This window comes from Ahaetulla prasina, chromosome 1 (assembly GCF_028640845.1).
Source record: "Ahaetulla prasina isolate Xishuangbanna chromosome 1, ASM2864084v1, whole genome shotgun sequence".
Classification (NCBI taxonomy): domain Eukaryota; kingdom Metazoa; phylum Chordata; class Lepidosauria; order Squamata; family Colubridae; genus Ahaetulla; species Ahaetulla prasina.
Genome location: NC_080539.1, coordinates 223,257,903 through 223,278,804, shown reverse-complemented (window position 1 = coordinate 223,278,804; position 20,902 = coordinate 223,257,903). Strand labels below are relative to the sequence as shown.

Below are 20,902 nucleotides of genomic sequence, written 5' to 3'. Positions count from 1 at the left end.
AAGTAACAACATAGGACTGCTTCCTGGTGCAGAAACATGCGGATTATGACACTTTATATCTGCTTTATTTAACAAGCTTCCCGCACAACTTTCACTTCGAAGGAATCAGAATACATTTTCTTTCTCTGCTGAATTTAAAATCTTTATGACATGTATCACAAAATGATTTTTCTTCTCCACAAAGCTCTGCTCTCCCTTCCCTTGTCTACTTTGAATTCACACCTAATGTTACTGACAACTCACCATGCCAGAAAAAGTAAGATCTGACACTGACTTACTGAATATAAAATACTCAACAAACTTCGTTACATGATACTAATAGGAACTGTCGCAATTATGAAAAGCTGCTAATATTCACTAAATTAATTTTTCCACTCATTAAAGAGACTCAAAGTACAATCCTATTAACTCCGCTTTTCCCAACCTGGATGCCCTCCAAGTGATCTTCAACTCTCAGAAAGGGGGGGGGGAAGCACAATTAATAAAACCATAATTAAAAGCAAATTAAAATAACCTAAAATCATGAGCAATTAAATTGAAACACTGTAACTTGATGCCTGTTATGAAAATGTAAAAAAATGTTGGCCAGAAAATTTCCCAAAGTTTAGGACCAACTTTGGATTGTACTCAAAATTGTCGCAACATTTGTGGCTGAGGCTAACAAATAAGGGCCTAATCACATGTTTTAGTCTTTGGTAGTAGAAAATGATTTTATTGCATTACAGTTAAAATACAACATTTGCAAGGCAATCTATTTTAACAATCTCCAGAGATTCCTTTTTAACCATAGTGAACTTTTAGAGGATTGTGCTATCAAATTACATTCATCCAACATGAATTTCATGCATAGAAAAGTTCCAGAACCATGTTTGGCATCCCATTCTCACAAATTATATTATTCACCCTAACAGAGGAACTAGACTTTTATTGTTGTCTTCATGATTCCAATGTATGATGGGTACATATAATTATATCATACAGAGAACCAAACATGTACCACGGGTCTTAAATGTGATATTAATCCAAATGAGGTATGATTAATACAGAGACTAAATATCTAATGGCTCAGATGTCAGCAATCTGGTTCCAATTCCTGTGCTAATTTTCACCCTGCGGCATCTAATCTCACTCCTCATTCTCAATTCTGTGGAAACCATGGGCATCTTCTAGCGATTGTTTATGAATGTGCATTTCAGGTAGATTAGACATTCACAATCACTCTCACCCAATCTGGAACCCACTGCAAGCAGTATCACTGGAAATGATGCCTATGTGTGGGCTAATCATACAGGAAAAACAATTTCCACTGTTCTGGATACATGTTGGAGATAGGAAACGTGAGATCATCTGGTATAGCAAGCATATAGAAAGAAGAAGGGAGAGAACTGGCTGCTTGTTGACTCCAACAGTCTTAATAAAATCCCTTTTATTACCCAGATGTAACACCTGTTTTTTCCCAAGTGTCCTGCCATTCTCAGGGTTGAAGCCTGGCATCATTCACTGGAATAGATTCATGGAAGCCATTGGTGAGCTGGCCCCGGCCCTTGCCTCCTAACTGCCCAATGGGAACAATTCAAGTAGCTGGTATTTTCAATTGCTAGATTATTATCAGTTGCAGCAGTTCGGGAAGTTGTCTGACTTGCTGGTTCTAGTGTGTCTCCCGGAATTTCCCCCGAATGTTCAAGATAGAAAAACCACTTTAATGTTCCTGTCTCTCTTTTCCTCCTATTTGGAGCCATATTCCTATAAAATGGCCATCTTGACTTTAGAGAAGTTAGAAGCTTCTTTAGAAGCAGGGTGATCTTTCCTCTCTGTTTAAGCAAGAAGCTTGATTGCAAAGCTCTCCCATCACAGGTTCCCTGTATCAGCCACTGTTTATTTTGGTAGAAATCCACATATTTATAGAGCGCTGACACACAAGTTTAAAGAAAACTGATACTTATTGAAATACTAAATTTTCACCTAAAATTAATATAGAGAGAACTCAAGCAGAGAATTCAAGTATTTTCTTTTTCCTGGCTTGTAATGAACAGCTGATGAACCTGGATTAAGCCTTGTTTCAAAAGGACAGCAGTTCCATATAGGAAAGATTAAGGCATATTTCTGTACCCAAGGCAATGGTTGCAAGGAAACTTGCATTTTAAACACTATTATGCAAAATAGTCCTTGAGGGAAAAATTAAAAAATAAGAATGGAATGATAAAGCTTTGTAGTTCTTTGGTTTGTGCTCAGTGGATCCCTGCAGGTAATTGCAGAAAGAAAGAAAATCATGTTTTCTTCATTCGAGTGTCCGCACAAATTAAACTGTGTCATCCAATGAAATATGGGACAATTTACGAGAAAAGTGCTCTTAAAACTTCAGAAGTTTTAACCAGCTTTGCATAGATAAGGCACTCCCAATGTTATGGCAATTTAAAACACTGTTTGATAAAATGACTCATGTGATGGTAAATATGGCTGTGGGCATGTCCTCCAATTCCATGATCTTTATCTGTATACCACTGAAAAAAGAAAAACAAAAATACTGATTACAAATGGCCCCTTGTTCACAAAACTGGAACACTACAAGAATTCAAAACGCCCTTTGCTTTGTATCAGCAAATAACACAATCTCTTACTTGAGATGATAGAACGTACATCCAGCACGTCGGATAAAGAAACACAGCACTTTTATGCCATGGAAACCAGAACGTAGTGAAAACGTTTGAAGAAAGTTGATTTTGTTTGTTTGTGGGCTAAAAATGGTAAATCCCAATTTTAATTTTTAGTAAAAAATTAACAGGATTCCTTCAACTACGGATTGTTTCACGTTTCGTAAATTTCGTAGATTAAAAGTTCCAGTGGAGCCAAGTGGTCATCATATGATAATCATGATAATGGTGACCCTTGGTCAACATCTAATGTTTATGCATACTAAAAAGGTCAGAAGACAAGATAATACTTGAGGGTGGGGTAGGAAAAGATGGAAGGGAACTATTGTGTTCTGACTGTCTCCTTCTGAAAGGGAAGGGGGCTAGAGGGGCTTTGCTTCCAGATACTACATATCAGTGGTGGGTTTTAAAATTTTTTACTACCAGTTCTGTGGGCGTGGCTTGGTGGGTGTGGCATGGCATGGCTTGGTGGGCATGACAGGGGAAGGATACTGCAAAATCCCCATTTCCTCCCAATCAGCTGGGACTTAGGAGGCAGAGAATAGATGGGGGTGGGGACAGTCAGAATTTTTACCACTGGTTCTCCGAACTACTCAAAATTTCCGCTATCGGTTCTCCAGAACTAGTCAGAACCTGCTGAAACCCACCTCTGCTACATATCATCAAACTGCTGCCTGAGAACTAACTGAAATCTTCTCCGTGCTGGAAATCCATTCTTGCCTTATATAAGTTATGAACACAGACCCTTCTGTTTTCTCTTTACCGTGGCCATATGAATCCTCAAAATGTAATTCCTGCCCTAAGTTTAGCATCCAGAACAAAAAGAAGCTACAAATAATCACCACTATTTTGAGCCGGGGAACTGAGCCTAATTTTAGAAGTGTCCTATCAGGATGAGGGAAACTAGAGAAGGGTGAGTGATATGCTGCCCTCTTCAACAGGTCCATGTACTATTTATGCCAGAGGCAGTGCTATACAGAGAGGCTCCTTGAGGCAAGAATAGGTTCCCTCCCATCCAAATAAAGGATGTGCTACACTACACCTTTTTTCAAGTACTCTGGTCTAGCATGTTTGTATTACCTGATGGGATCAGGGGGTGGGTGGGGGGGTGGGGAAGCAGATCTGAGCTAAGAAGACCTCCAAATGGCAGGCAATTGCTAAAGATTTTTGTAGCCCAGATCTGCTCACCCTAGATTAGACCAGAAAGAAAATTGGGAGATTATACACATTCTTTGTAGAAAATCTGAGAGTTGCTATTACACACATGCTGTGGACTTTGGGTTCATGTTTAACTCCAGTTAGGACTGGAACAATATCTGAGAGCACTCTTACAGTTATAATATAGATAATACTACTATGGTGTAGATCGGGGTCACCAACCTTTCGGACCTCAGGGACCACTAAATTCATAATTTTAAATCCCGCGGACCACTAATATGAATTTTTTAAAAAAAGATAAATAATATTTAGTGCAATATAAAAAATGCAAATAAATTTTTCTGCGGACCACCAAAATTTTCTCGTGGATCACCAGTGATCTACGGACCACCAGTTGGTGACCGCTGGTGTAGATAGTATTAGCACAACAATGCCAGAATCTAATTGAAGGCCTGGCCAAATATCCATCCCATATCCACTTTTATGGGTCTATTTCAGGGGTAAAATGCTCCCGGTTTGCACCGGTTCAAGCAAACCGGTAGCGGCGGAGGTGCATGGTTCAGAGAACTGGTAACAGTGGCAGTGCGAAGCTCCGCCCACCCACCTGGATGTTATTGCTTCCTGGTTTTAACCAGAAAGTAATCTGTTTTTGACCTTCTGCGCATGCGCATGCGCTTTGTGCACGTGTAGAGGGTCCAAAATCACATGTGACACGCACACGGAGTGCGCACTTCCAAACCGGTAGGGAAGATAAATAGATTTTACCCCTGGTTTATTCATCTCTTATGTGATTGAACGTGGTGGGTCGGATTCCAAGGAAGGAGGGGTGCGTTTCAGAGGAGTAGAGATAACTCATTTCAGATATTTTGGGTGAGAGAAAGAAGGTGAAGAAACCCTCTCTCTAATAGTTTTCTGAGCATAGGCTTGCATAGGTTTAGTTTGGCAAGATTCTGCCTATAGGCATGGATCGATAAGGAAATCTTCTTAGAAGAATCACTACGTATCCTTTTCTGATGCCTGACATCTGCAACTTTCAATGATAGGTAAGAACATTTGGGAGAAGATGGGGTTTGTGTAACCATAGCAACAGTTTAGTTTCTCTCATCAGCAAGCCCTTTGTGTGCTGGCAGGCCATGCAGCCCCCACAAGCACCAATATGCCCTTCATTCCACAATGCTCCACAAGGTCTCTGTTCTGCCTGGTTTCTCTTGAAAGAGCATTTTAAAGAAAAATAAATTAAGTAGCTATAGTTTCAAGGGCTGTAGTTATTTAGAAGAGTACATCCCCTCACACCCCAAAATCTACTGGGATAGTTACAAACATCCCGAGGGACTAACTTACTTTCTGATAAATGAGTGTTCTATGCATTGGCCATGCCCATTATTGAACCCATTCTGAGGATGGGCAAGTTTCTATATGGTGAATGTACTCATCGTATATTGTTCCCCCACCCTTACTTTAGTATCTCTCAGTAGCAGGAAAACTAAATCGTGTTTAAAAAGTGGGGGGGGGGGACCCCTTTGCGATCTACCTTGTATCTTCTCCCTTCCCAAATGCTCAAAAATATATTATTGATGCTGGTGCTGCTGCACATAACTGGAACAAATGAAGCCAACTCTTCACTTTAAAGGAACTGCACATGCATCTATTTCTTACAATGTCATATCTGCAACACTGTTTTTGGTGATGTGTATATCCCAGGGGTGAAATTCAGCAGGTTCTGACAGGTTCTGGGGAACCGGTAGTGGAAATTTTGAGTAGTTTGGAGAACTGGCAAACACCACCTCTGGCTGGCCCCAGAGTGGGGTGTGAATGGAGATTTTGCAATATCCTTCCCCCAGGTATGGGGAGGGAATGGGGATTTTGCAGTATCCTTCCCCTGCTATGCCCACCAAGCCACATCACACCCATCAAGCCATACCCACAGAACTGGTAGTAAAAAAATTTGAATTCCACCACTGATATATCCCTTTTTATGAACCTAGCCTCCTCCTCTTATACAGATAATCCTTGATTTACGGCCAGTTGCTTAGTGATCATTCAAAGTCAGATGGACACCCCCCCTCACACACACATCTCATAGAGAATTATGACCAGGTTCCAAAGTTCCACATTTTGGATGCTTGAGAACCGGCCCACATTTATGGTCATTTGCAGCATCCTGCGATTATGTGACTGCAATTTATGATGTTTTGCCAAAAACTGGCATTTATTCCTGGTTTTCAGCACAAATGCCCCATAACATCAAGTGGACTCACTTAATAACCGCAATGTTGGCTTATTGATCATGGTGATTCACTTAATGACCACTGCAAAAAAAGGTAATAAAATCAGGTCATCATGGGATCACCTGCTTTACAACTATCAAGACTTATAATGGGCAGGCTCCATTAAAGTTGTGAGTTGAGGACTATCTATATTCATTTCTTCACTGAAAATGTAAACCAACATGTATGCTAAGCTTCTGATGAATCCCTTCACATACCATTGATTGGAAATCCACCTCTGCGTCAACCAGAGCTTTTGAAATCTGGGCTGCTTGCTGAAAATGAACGTTATCTAGGAAGTAAGAACAGACGAAAAAGCAGACTATTACTTAGATGGAAAGAAAGAAGGGAGAACTCATCATAGAGCAGGGGCCTCTGTGGCTCAGACTGCTAATGCAGTCTGTTATTAACAGCAGCTGCCTGCAATTACTGCAGGTTCTAGTCCCACCAGGCCCAAGGTTGACTCAGCCTTCCATCCTTTATAAGGTAGGTAAAATGAGGACCCAGATTGTTGGGGGCAATAAGTTGACTTTGTATATAAATATACAAATAGAATGAAGACTATTGCTAACATAGTGTAAGCCGCCCTGAGTCTTCGGAGAAGGGCGGGATATAAATGCAAATTAAAAAAAAAGTGATGGCTAACCTTTTCCAGACCAAGTGCCCAAAGCACATATGCCCGAACCCCCAAAATGTAATGCATGCATGGCCCTTTGCATGTACCCCTGCACATGTGCACAACCCCCCAACACGCCCTGCCCTCTGCACATGTATGACAGAGACACTAAGACCCGCACAGCGAAGCTGAACTGGGGCAACAGCTCATGTGCTCATAGAGAGGGTGCTGTGCGCCACCTCTGGCATCACAATCATAGAGCTTTACTAGAGATTTACAAGACATGAACAAGCAAGTCCTCAAGGCTGTTGCCTTTTCTTTGGTTTGGTTTTGTTACTAGTAGACGTACGACCAGCGAGGTCCAACTCTGCTTACCGTCTGCTGTTCCATGGATCAGGAGATAGTCCACCAGTTGGAATTTTTCTGCTCTGGCCATAACTGTGGAGTTCTAAAATGTAAACATACATAAACAATATAATCCTCAGTGTGAGTGACTCAAATACACATTAATACAACGAACTGCTATTTTAAATCAAAAGGAAAATAAAGGCTGTGTCTGTATGACCACGGTATTCCTACAGCATTCATAAATGTGAAAACTTCTCTGCGCCTGTCATGAAGATGCCCTTAAGTTGACTTCAGAAGGCAACTGTTGCCCCTAAAAGGCTGCTGAGGGCCGTTCGCCAAGATCCAAAGTTCTGCACCAGCAATGAAAAATTCTGGATCTTATTATTTTACTTTCTGAGAACAGAAATGGAATGGTTGTAGGTTCACTTAGAGAAGTTTATAGAAATAATAAAAAATAGAAATAAACTTTTTAAGTTGCAGAACTGATGTTCTAATTACTGCACCCGGGTCTTAATAGAAAAATATAACTTCTTCATTTATCTAAATGGATAAATGGACAAGTACCGAACACTTTTGGATAACTAAAGGATTGCATGAAAGCTACTGCTGCTCATGCTCTGAAGATAAATTTCAAAATAGGAATCTAAATAAGTGGGAGTAACACATTGCATGAACCAAAACATAACTCAAGAGAAATTATTTCCCCACTGATACTCATTGGTAAAAAGAGCTCTCTGATATGTATGCTACTAGTCATCCAGGGTCTTGATACCTGTTCAAGCTATCTGTATAAAAATGTTCTGTAAATTTAAAAATTTATCTCGCACATATATACCGTGCCCACGGATCGGTGGCAGCCATTGCGTTCAACCTTGCAAAGCTGTGCATGCATGTGTTTGTGAAAGCTCACATCCCACTTGCCAACTCTGTGTTGACAGCACAGGCTTCTAGTTTAGGGGAATAAACAGAAATAACTCCATGCCTGTTGTTCCCCTTTCATGATTAGTGCCATCAAGGTAAACACAACTTGCCACTTTTCAGAAGAAAGACAACTCAGCTTCCCAAAGGCAGTGAGTAGATGTGTAAAGCCAAAGTATGACACTGCAGAAAGTTGAACATGGCATTTCCCTGTGGTTCTCCGATACTCCTCTTTGCTCAGCATGGATGTTCTGCATGGAGTCCAGTGACAATCAAGAAAGAGATAATCTATGCTATATTTTGATAGCTCTTCGTTCTCCTGGAAAACTGACCTGATTTTTCCCCCCACCTTTCAATTGTTCAATTTGTTGACTGCGAACAATGGGGGGAGGGAAAATAAGTTTTGAATATAACTTATTGCCAAGAATTAAGACCAGCCAAAAATGGAATCATCATCCTCAACTGCTCTTTATTAAGCCATATTTGCCTAATTCTTATCGAATGAATCTTTACAAGGGAGAATCTGACTCAGGGCTCTCACCCATCAGGCCAAGAAATAGGCTTCAGGGAGCTTTTTCAGCCAAGGCAACCTGTGTCTTTTCATGTCAATCCAGTGGTAAAAATGCCCTCTGCTCCTCCTTAACACCAAGGCCATAGCAAGGAGTGCTCGCTTTGTGAAAAGATCAAACAGCAGTCAACATTTTACCAGCACTCAATAAACAAGTTAATATTTGGCTGGAATCTGAAGGTCTCTCTCCCTTTGGCATATTTCTTGGATACTAGAATAAATGTCATACCAGTACAAGATGGCATATTTACAAAATTGTACCCTGTTTTGCATAACCTAATGATGCAGCAGTTCTTGAGGAATGAACATTTCAAATCTGCTAGGAGAAGATTGCCAAATCTATGACTGCTTCGAATACTTGCCAACAGCATATCAAATTCAGAGAGATCTGCAAAACAACCTCTTTCACAAGTTTAACAGTCTTCCCCCACCCTCCAGTGCATGGTCTTCTGGCAGCACATGACAGCTACTATCTGCATCACCCTTCATTCCCACCCCCCCAAGTCATCAATTCAGCCCTCCCCTCCCTCCCTCCCTTTGCACATGTCAGTCTGGTTTCCTTCAGGCCTTCTCTTGATCTTCCTTTGGGGAACTGTTCAGTTTTAGGGCTCATCTATCTGGCTTAAAATCTCTTCTAGTTTGCCATCCAGAGGCACTTGTGGAGCAAGTTGTCCACAAGACACGTGGCATTATTCTTATTGGGCTTACTGCATCCAGCTCTCCACCTTGTTCTATTTTGCAACACTTGTTCCAGCGCTGAATACAACAGTACAACTTAGGAAGCGTTCTGCAAAATTGAACAGGACAAAGGCTCTGACCTGGGGCTGCTTCACTCACCTTCATTACCTATGCAGTGATGGCTAACCTTTTTGCCATTGCGTGCCAAAAGGGAAGAGGCGGGGGGGGTTGTCATGCTCCAACCCATAATTCTATGCATCCTGCCCCCATGCGTGCATGTGTGACCCCCCCCAACCCCCACTCCTGGCACGTGATGGCCTGGAAGGCCCGTTTTTCTCTCTCACATAGCTCCAGAGCCTTTCTAGGAGTCTGGGGAGGGTGAAAACAGCCTCTCCCCCCAGAGGCCCTCCGGAGGCCGAAAACAGCCCATTTGCCAACTTCTGGTGGGATCGGAAGGCCCGTTTTTTGCTGTCCTCAGCCTCCAGAGCCTCTCTAGGAGTCTGGGGAGGGAGAAAACAGCCTTCCCCACACTGCCAGAGGCCCTCCGGAGGCCAGAAACGGCCCATTTGCCAACTTCCAGTGGGCCCAAAAGGCCCAAAAATCAGCTGGCCGGCGCATGCATGCACGCCAGAGCTGAGCTCATGTGCCCACTGATATGGCTATGTGTGCCACAGGTTCACCATCACAGACCTAATGACTGCCATATCTAGTGAGGATATTTAAAGGTGAGGCCTCAGTCCATTGCGATAGGCAGACTGATTTCAGCACCAATGCCATCTCACAATCTCTGGTCACAATGAATCCCTTTGAATATTCACATGTTCAGCTACTGGGGAACTCCCTGAAGTATGTGCTTGGGTAAAATAATCACCAATGTGTTGCATCCCCAAATATTAATAGTTGCTGGTGATGTGTGATGCTGATGCCCCAATTTGTATGATCAACCATTGAACAGAATTCACTTGCCATGTGAACACAGACACTGTAGCCTCTGATTTAAACTGGGTTTCACAAAAGCAGCACTCTTAAATGGTGGATCAGTACTACATACCACTATGAAATGCATAGGTTCCAGGACAGCCTGCCTGCAGCCTTAATACTCACAAAAGATTGGGACTGTGAATTCCAGCCAGCGTGGTTTTATTTCCCATTTAATAGCAACGTAGGGAACGTGCTCTTCAACTTGGAGAAAACAAGATAGAATTCTGTAAAGGAGCCTCTGTCTATATACTAGAAAGGTTTTTGCACCATAAGAATGAAATAATGTTACAGTTGATTCTGTAGAATTTACACTGAGCTGGCTGCCTTTAGGAGGAATTTTGGTGGAAGGAAGGAAGGAAGGAAGGAAGGAAGGAAGGAAGGAAGGAAGGAAGGAAGGAAGGAAGGAAGGAAGGAAGGAAGGACATATCAGGATCACTGAAAGTGAGGCTATTCTGAAGTGGGTTTTGTTTAATGTTTTTTGTAGACAGGATGGGGTGTAAACAGAGCCATTCATTGTTCCATGACAAGAAGAAAACTTGGGCCACTGAAAAGGGAGAAATCTACTCCAAATAATATCTCAAACCAAAAAGATTTTCATTCCTTGCTACTTATAACATGAACTTAATTAAACATTTCTTCCCTTGGGGGATTCACAACAAGTCTCTCTTCCATCTCTCCATCTCTCCCTAACTTTCAAATTCTCCAATTTAATCCTCTGAGTAACACACTGGAAACCTTTAGCTTTTGGGTACTGGCAGTTTCAACGTGGACACTGCCAGCAACGAATGCCGTGCCAAGAGAAGTCGACTCCTGGCAAAAAGAAAGATTACACAGTCCTCTGGAGCCATCTGTGCTGTGAAGCTGCAGAGTGACACTGTGCACCCAGAGCACTAACATTTCAATCTGTAGAAAGTGAAGAGACTTCCAATTCCATAAGGGCTTTGTGGATCTGCTACTCTACAAAGTGACTTATTAGAACCCAAAGTTATTCCGCAAGCAGCCTTCTTCCCCAAATATAGCAACCACGGATGGGTAGGGTAGAATGAAGATTTCATAACCATAGTTGGACTTAAATTAGAAAAGTTTTACTGAAAACCCAGACAACTTTTTAAGTTTAAATCTCTCATAGAGCTGAAAGAAGGGCAGTAAGTCACCAAATGGCCAAACTGTGACTCCAGAGTTCCGCCCCCCACCCTCCCGAGACTGTAACAATTTCTTTCATAACTTGATTAAAAACAATGGAAGAACCCTTCCTGGACAGGATCAGGCCAAATGTACCTCACAAAGACCTTTGATTCAACTGCTTGAAGGAAAGTCACAAAGGAGGAGATGGAGTTAATAGCCGCTGCCTACATTTGATCCTTATTTAAAAGTAGCCTATCTATGATTCAGGAGGTAGCTTTTAAAACAGCACCACTGAGGGCAGGGAGTTCCAACAATTAATTATGAATGTGCAAACAAGTTCTTTCTTTTGCTAGTCCCAAAATTTCCCACATGTTCTTTCATGCCATGATTCTCCTCCTGCTGGCGGGGGGGGGGGAAGACTGTTCAATTTTTTTTTTTACATTATGCATGACTTTCAACACTTCACCCATCATGTTTTTTTCTTTCTCATCTTCACACCAAGCTTTTTGTTTTGCTTTTTAGAGACAGCCATAGGCGACTACAGTAAATGAGGACCTTCAAGTACAAGCTGCACGTTTTACACCACGATATACATTTCATCGCTAGTTGCACCCCATCAATTGTTCTGAATGTCCTTTTCTTTGCTTTTTTTTTTTAAGCTTGTAGTACTTGTAATACTATTTCTGAGGGGTGGTAGCCAGAAAGGTGTAGACAAGAGTAGTCAGATTGTAGAATTCTATAATGACATTTTAAAAAAGTTAAAGCTTTCCCCTGTCCAGTGATATCTGCCTCTAAGGGGTGGAGCTCATCTCCATTTCATAGCTGAGGGAGCCAGCGTTGTCTGAAGACATCTCCATGGTCATATGGCCAGCATGAGGTGCACAGAATGTTGTTGCCTTCCCACCAAAGTAGTACCTATGTATCTACTCCTAGTTCCATGCCCATGGAGATTCTCAGTTGACTTTTAGACAGCTAAAAGCCTATGGAAATTCTCAAGCATCCAGGTCATGGTTGTCTCAAACATGCTTTTTCAGGAGGCAGCTCGACTCTCTTGTTGTTGTTGCCTCCTGAAAAAGTACCTCTGAGACAACCATGACCTGGATGATTGAGAATCTCCATAGGCTTTTAGCTGTGCACTTTAGGGCGAATACCTTCAAATCGTGTAGGAGTATGAATGAATTTCCAGAAAAATTGCAAACTACAGGAACCATTTGTACTTCAGTTTGAGATGCAAACAGCACAGACTCATCCCCAACAGTCTGCGCCTGTCTTCAACAGTGAAGGGACACAGGACAGAAAACATCCTGCAGTCAAGAAGGCTCCACACCCATTTGCACTACTCAGGTGACCCTGAGGACACAGATAAACCTCCAAGTGGCCTCAATGATTCTCTAAAAGAGTGCAAATGACTAACTGTCTGCAAGGAGTATAAATCCTTCCATTCCCGACCATCCAGTCAGAGCTGAAGAAGCTTCTTGGATGAGAACCAAAATATCTTCAAAGAAAAAAGAAGAAAGTCCAGTTGCCTCTTGAAAAAAGCCCCTTTGGGACTCCTAGTTCCATGTGTTTGTACTGCTAGTTGGGCAGGAGCTGGGGCAGGAATGGGAGCTCCTCCTACCATGCAGTACCTGGGTCTCAAAAGGCCAACCTTCCAGTTGACAAGTCAAGCTTCTTAACTGCTAGGCCACCATGCTCCCTGGATAATGACATTATAATGGCAGTTTCCTAGGTATTTCCTATCTAGGATGTGTAGATCTGAAGTGCAAAACCGATTAACTCATTTGGACCTATCCACAAACATGATCCAGGCCACCTGAGATGATCCCATTCTAGCCTAACTATTTTGTGAGGTTGCCCGGAGTGAATGAATAGGGCTGCCCTCTTCTAGGTTTCAGCAGTATTGGAAATTGAATAGCTGAATCTGCAGAACTCCAGGTTAATTTATTTAATAAATTATCAAGTTGCCCAACTTGGGTTTTTAAGGGTTGGGGTTTGTTTGTAGGGTGTATCTTTGAGTCAGTTTTTTACTCCAGGTGACCTCAAGCCTATGCACTTTTCTTGGCAAGGTTTATTTTTAGAGTGGCTTGCCAAGACCTCCGTCCTAGGGCTAATAGAAAGCCACTGGAAATTATAAATTGACAATGTCAACAGCTTATAAAGAAAATTTATACAAAATGTTTTATAGGTGGCATTTGCAATCAGCAAGAATGGCAAAAATGTTGAAAAACATGTCCGTCAAAAGTTGGAAATGTAATCAGTTACAGGACTCTTATCACCATACATGGTGAACATGTCCAAAGGCTAAAAAATATTGGATAAAAATACGAATATGGCTAGGAGAAATGACAAAACAACAGATTTAAAACCGGAATTGTTTTGGTTGGGTATATTGCGAGAAAAATACAATAAAGGAAATACATACTTAATTTTACATGTTCTAATACAAGCAAGAATTGTATTTGCACAAAATTGGAAAAATGAAGATATTCCCACAGTGGAAAGTGTAATAAAGTGTAATTAAAAAAAATATTAGAATGTGCCGAGATGGATAGATTAACAATGAAAATTAAAGATAAGGAGGAAACAGAATATTTTTTAACATGGGAGACGTTCTATCAATGGCTAGAAAATAGAAGCAGAAGTTAGAAACTTAAAATTGAAAAGAATGTTTAATTAAATAATGTAAGATGAATAATTAAGGATAAGCAAAAATTATTATTAATATGTTCTGATGATAATTGTTATAAATAGCAATGTGAAAAATTTTGTTATCATTACTCAAAATCAATTGTACCATGACAACACACTGTCAAGGGGAATGTTGAGTTTTTATGTATAAAAAAAAAGTGTATAAATAAAACATTTAAAAAAAAGTCACTAGCCCAAGGACTCCACTTGGCTTTGTGCTAAAGGTGGGAGTAGAACTCATGAGTTTCTAATTCAGGGCCACTACGACACCAAACTGGTTCTCAAATTTCAGAAATCCAGATTTATTTATTTAAAAGATTTGTATGGCTGTCCATCTTAGGTTTTTAAGTACAAAAACAAATTATCTGGTTATCAAGCTCTCATTTTATGATTATGGCTTTTATTTATTAGAAACATAGGCTTTTTCACCATAATTCACTCTTCCCTGGTTTCGCATTAAACCTGAACAGTAGATGCCCAGTAGCAGCATTCGTTACATGGCTGCTACTTCATCAAGTAGCAACTGGAGTAGAAATAGGATAACTTAGCAATTTTTTTCTCCCTTCGCCCATAGTGGGTTTTGTGACAATGAGGTCAGTGTGTTAATTCTATTTAATTCAATTCCATGTCTATTTCTATTTCAAAACAAGATATCTTTCCCCCATTTTAGATCTCTTTATCAAATGTGCACCCTCAATATGTTCCTTTCTACTTAGTTTCTGCACACTTCAACAGTGTTCAAACTCTGTGGATGGATCAGAGTGCATGAATTTTTATTATGATGTAATGGAAAAATAGAAACAGTATGCTTAGATAGAATCACAATTTACTATAAAGTTATTTTTGAAGCAAAGGCATCATAAACGTGAAGAAACAGAAACATGCACACAACATACTTGAGCACAAAATTTACAGATATGCATATAAAGGCGCTGCATATAATGGAAGATGTGCTTGTTTAAGAGCAATGTTAGCAGAGATATATCTCAGGTTAATATCTCACAGCTCCTGGAGACTATACCACCGTTTCAATTGCAGTGCAAATTCCAAAAGTTAAAAAACAAATCCAATGCCTAAATCAGTTTTAGTGAAGAAATGCCACAGATTAAGAAAGAGGGAAGGAAAAGATGTTTTCATAAGTGTCTGTTCAGATCCATGCAACCACATTCTCATGACAAATGTGACCAGTGATGCAATGTTAAATAGGATTATAATTTCTGGGTTGCAAATAGTATTCAGATTACACTAAAAGCCGCAAAGTACCATTTGCTGCCATCTAATGCTTGCCTATATTATTGCAACCCAGAGATGTTAAGACGGCGTGTCTACAGAACCCAAATCTCTACACAAGGGTATATCAAATAGCATACCAAATTCATTTCCCTAATAAAAAAAAAACAGTTTCGCAAAAGTTATTTATAAATATTTATATTCTAATAAAGAACAGATGGAATCCATATTCCAAACAAATGCAGTCAGCTAACCTCTACAGTATAGCAAAACACTGTAAATAATTTAGGAAACATCTGGAATATATTAGCAACACTCAACAGAAACTGTTAGAATATTCTTCACCTAGAACAACTATTGCTTCTGATGTCCTAAATAAATTATTATATAACTACTTATCTATAAGAAGGATAGGAAGGAAGGAAAGGGGGGAACTGCTGTCATAGTGACATAGTTTTCATAGTGGCCTTTTCCCGAAGGCCATCACTCTGCTAAACAAATAATTCCATCAACACTGTCAAACTATTTACTGAATCTGCACTACTATTAATCTTCTCATAGTTCCCATCACCAATCTCTTTCCATTTATGACTGTATGACTATAACTTGTTGCTGGCAGTCCTTATGATTTATATTGATATATTGACCATCAATTGTGTTGTAAATGTTGTACCTTGATGAATGTATCTTTTCTTTTATGTACACTGAGAGCATATGCACCAAGACAAATTCCTTGTGTGTCCAATCACACTTGGCCAATAAAAATTCTATTCTATTCTAAAAATTCTAAATTCTATTCTAGCTTGCTTCTCATGTTCCCCACATGTGTGAGACTTGGTGTGTGTGAGTGTGAGTGTGATCCAAAGTTTATGGTAGAAGTGCAGAGGAGAAAGGAGTACGTGAGTGGAAGTGAAATTCAACTTGCACTGTTTTATTTTTGTACAGTAAAAAGTGAACAACATTTTCTTACCTCATAGAAATTCAGGTTATCATTTTTTTCAGGCATACCCATGTAGCGTTCAGTATATATAGAATCTAGGATGGAGTGGAGCACATAAAGAAGACATTATGCAATATCTAAAGGGTATGCTTACTTATTTGACTCTGGTGTTCACTGGCATCTTTTAGTGAAAGCTTTATGGTGCTATGTTTTCCCCCAAATTTACTGTTTTCTTAATAATAGGCACTGGAGATCATCACATTTTTAAATATTCAGTATGCAGTTGTCCATAGCAACAGCATTATTAATTATTCTCAGCAACCTTATGCCAAAGTAATATTATTCTCTCATCAACTGGAAAGAAAATGGAAGTTTTACTAAGTCTGTTTCTCTGGCTGAAATGCAACAAACTAAGGATGCTATCAAAACAGGACTATTTCTTTTAGGGTCATCAAACCAACAAAATAAACCACTGATTATTTCTTGATTCCCCCCACACATACAACCATATTGTTTATTTATTTCATTTTAAGTATTTATTTTTTTAAAAAAACCAGAGAGATTCTGGAAGTGTGTGTATCGTGCTATGAAATTTTTAGTCGTTCCCTCGGGTACCTCGCTTATAACCATAAAAAACTAGATTATTTCTCAATCTCCCCAGACTTTTAGCCAGTCCCTATGTAATTGACAATAGCTGTACTTTACCCAATTCTAGTTTAAAGTGGTAGTTAAGGTCTTAAACAAAGGGGTTCCCAAACTTTTTGCCATAACTCCCTTTTAAGGTAAAGGTAAAGTTCCCCTGGCACATATGAGCTAGTCTTTCCCGACTCTAGGGGGCGGTGCTCATCTCCATTTCAAAGCTGAAGAGCCAGCGCTGTCCAAAGACATCTCTGTGGTCATGTGGCCGGCATGACTAAATGCCAAAGGCGCACAGAATACTGTCACCTTCCCACTAAAGGTGGTCCCAATTTTTTTTGCATTTTTTACAGGCTTTTGAATTGCTAGGTTTGAACTGCAGAAGCTGGGACAAGTAATGGGAGCTCACCCTGTTACGCGGCACTAGGGATTCGAACCGCTGAACTGCTGACCTTTCAATTGACAAGCTCAGTGTCTTAGCCACTGAGCTACCACGTCCCTTCTATCTTCCTTTACTGTAACCTTAATGTATACATCTCCCCTAAAAATTCAAACACCAAAATGAACACAACTGAACAATGAAAGCAATAAAATGAAACTTTGGGAAATGTGGATTTATTAACCAAAGGGTTTTTCTCACCTCTCCTGGACTCTATCTGCACCTCCCCAAGGAATGTACACCTCACAGTTTGGGAAACCCCCAGATAAGACTTGTGTGTGACTAGACCCAGGTTTAAATTCTGAGTCAGCCATATAGGACATTGGTAGAGCCTGTACTACTCTCTAGGTAGGATCCAACTTTGTGTTTCCATCAATAGAAGCAAGTCCACCAACTAATAGGAAGGAGATTTTCCTTTCTCCAGAGCAAGAAAATACACAAATGTCCCACAAAGGAGATGGAGAAAGTCCTGATAAATTAGGAGGCATCTGGTAGCATGACACTATTTCAAATATCTAGCCACTTTGCAGGCTTCCAGCAAAGGAAAATAGAAGAGGGACCATATTTGCCACCTTGAGCTTCTTGATGAAAGGAGGGATAGAGATGACTTAAAAATAAATACTCCAAAACTCTGCAGTTGGCATATTGGAAATCATTTAAAAGAGATTGCTGCCTACTGTGTTTTCCCAAAAATAAGAGCCTGTCTTATATTTTTTTGAACCCTGAAGTAAGCGCTTGCCCTTATTGCCATATGCTCAAAAGCCCGATTGGGCTTATTATCAGGGGATGTCTTATTTGGGGGAAAACAGGGTATGTCATAGAGTATTGCCTCTTGATAAACAGATTTCTGTAACATTTCAAAATATAGAACAAAACTATGATTTTTCTGGATAGCATACTCATTTGCAATGAGAGCAATCTATGAATAATTACACATATTCTAATATATAATTATTTTTTAAAAACCAAATGGTAAAATTTAACCATTGAAGGTAGGACAGAAGAACTTAGCACTGATATGCAAAAGGAAAACATGAAAAGAGGGGCTTAAGTACACAAATGTCATCCTTTCTGACTTCCAGCAGATTTAGCCAAATCATGTTTTCTCACAGCCCCAATGAAAAGCAGAAGCTCAAGAAGCCATCACAAAGCTTACCCAAATCAATTCATGATTAGAATTAAAATAAGAGGCAGAAATATACAGCTTTAATGCTCGAAATTCCCTTTTGGGAGTTTTTAGAACATCAAGCAAACTAATAATAAGTGTTTGATACATACTTTAATATGCATAAGAGGCAATCGGCAGTATCATTTAATTGGTAAAGATTCTAATAAATGATTAAAATTATGACCCTTCTTTTCAGAGCTCATTGTAATAAAGGAAGTTGGTAACGGTGCCAACAAATTCTATGACATTCAGAAATGATCCCTCCACACTTTGGAACACATGGCACTTTTGAGGGAATGCAAATGCAGACATTTGCATTATAGTAAAATTTCAAATATTAAGTAATTTTGTGCCATTTAAAGGTTAAGCAGATTATCTTCCTTTCAAATCCAAGTTTCCAGTAGGGGGAAAAATATTAATCTAGGGACAGTGTGTAATACCTCACGTGAGTTCAGGAAGGCAGACCAAATGATAAATTCATGTGGGAGAACTATGTACCCAACTATTCATACTTGGTACAATTTCCCAGTATGACATCTGTGGCACTTGAGAAAGGGTCTTCCTACTTTATTGTGAATAAATAAACACATACCATAGTATTGCCAGCGTGAGACAGGTGCCACAGCTATTCCGCATTTGAACACACCACTTCCGGCTCCAAGGACCATGGAAGTTACATAACCTCCATAAGACTGATAGAAAAGAAACATTATTATTTCCAAACAGATGAAGAGGGATACAATGTTCTTCTCACAAAGAGTGTGTATGTGTGTTAAAGAATTAGCTCTGCTTGGATCTCAGTTTGCCGGGTAATGAGGCAAGGCTGGTTCTGGGGTAATAAAACCCTTCGTAAAACCTGCATAGTACCTTTGTATAAAGGCATATAAAGGGAGCCCCATTAAGCTTAGTTTCAAAAAGAGACATTTCTAGGTCGGGTTAGGGAGAATGAGACATAGTCACACGTTCTCCTTCATTTTATATAGCTGCCAACTTGACATGCAACTCAGGGTAACCTGAATCAGAAGGAGTCTGGTCATTTCTGTTCTAATTAACAACTTTTACTAAAAGGCAAACATTTTGTCAGCAACAATTCACTTCTTCATAACTAGCTGCCCAGAGATGGTTATATGAGGGGTGGGTATATAAATGTTTTTAATTAATTAATTAACTAACTGATGTAGAGAGAGTGAGGTGGCTGGAATGGAGTCACTGAAGCAGTAGGCGTGAGCTTAAATGGACTCCAGAGGATGATTGAGGACAGGAAGGCCTGGAGGAACGTTGTCCATGGGGTCGCAATGGGTTGGACATGACAACAAAACTGATGTAGGAGTTAAATTGTGATGATGCTGGGAGAGGGGAATTTAGATTGGTTATTGCAGATACAGGTTACATATGAGATTACAATTAATAATTCAATCGATTATCAATTTTAATGTGTTAATACAAAATACTGTGTTTGCTGAGATTTTTTAAGATAGCCTGAAACCATTTGATGCACGTGAGTTCAGCAATCTTTCACTTAAGAGTGCTTCCCCTCCCGCCCCAAGATGATCATTTTAAGGTCTGCAATGAGTGTCCTTGGAGGCTGAAGTGCTCTCTGACCTTATTTTGACTCCTGATGTCAAACATGTGTCCATGAATTCTTCAGTATATGTGCAAACTTTGTGCTATGTAGATAGAGTCCAAAGGGGCAGATGCTGTTGCATATCACATTAGAGGACCAGCATGTGAAGGCATCTCTGATTGTGTATGTGTACTTGTCAGGGCCCACAATGGCGTTGTTGGTATAAATGTGGGGATAAGCTAGACATCTGGATTTGTTGCAGGACCTGGTTCCCATCATTAACCTGTTGTTGTTGATTTGCTACGTGTGAGAATCTGCTTCAGGTTAGATGGTTTTTTGTATGTAAACATGGGTCTGAAAAAATATAGTATCATTGTCCACTATGGGCTTCAGCATATTAATAATGCATTTGAGTAGTTTGAGCTCTGAGCTGGAAGAGGCAATCAGTGAAGTTCTGTTATGCTGTTCTTGTGGTTTGTTTTTTAAGAGGACCTCCCTGGAAACTGATCTGCCTATATAGATGTGTCTATTGATCTCATTGGATGGGTAGTTAAATACCATGAATAGCTGGTTTAATTCCAACATAGCTGCAGCACTGAGATTGGCTAATAGAGCTATCATCTATAGCCAGACTATAGTTGGAAAAGGTCCTTTCAACTCCTTATTAAGCTAGTCAAGACTAACATAGCTCTCCTGCTCCAAGGATAACTTGAGTATTTGTGAAGGGAGACATCCCCTTGTATCATAAAATATTCCTTTGATATCACAAAAATATAATGAGAATAGACTTTTAAGTGGAAAGTTGACCCAATCGATTTAAAATACAACCAAACCTTGTAGATGACCCTCACTCTGTCAAGGACCTTGGAGTACTCATTTCTAAAGATCTAAGTGCAAGAGCCCACTTAATTGCCAAAAAGGCATTAA

The 20,902-nt window shown here is 40.0% G+C and overlaps 1 protein-coding gene across 1 annotated transcript in view; it reads right to left on the bottom strand.

Annotated features, from left to right (window-relative positions):
- Positions 1-683: 683 nt before the first annotated feature.
- The window catches only part of DPP4 (dipeptidyl peptidase 4), a 79,869-nt gene continuing 59,650 nt past the window's right edge, over positions 684-20,902 (bottom strand). The window contains exons 22-26 of the mRNA XM_058191690.1: positions 19,004-19,103; positions 16,199-16,263; positions 7,068-7,140; positions 6,295-6,368; positions 684-2,501 (exon numbers count right to left, since the gene is read on the bottom strand). Coding sequence (XP_058047673.1) covers positions 2,403-2,501; positions 6,295-6,368; positions 7,068-7,140; positions 16,199-16,263; positions 19,004-19,103 — 411 coding nt within the window. The 3' untranslated portion in view covers positions 684-2,402. The remainder of the gene's footprint in view (positions 2,502-6,294; positions 6,369-7,067; positions 7,141-16,198; positions 16,264-19,003; positions 19,104-20,902) is intronic.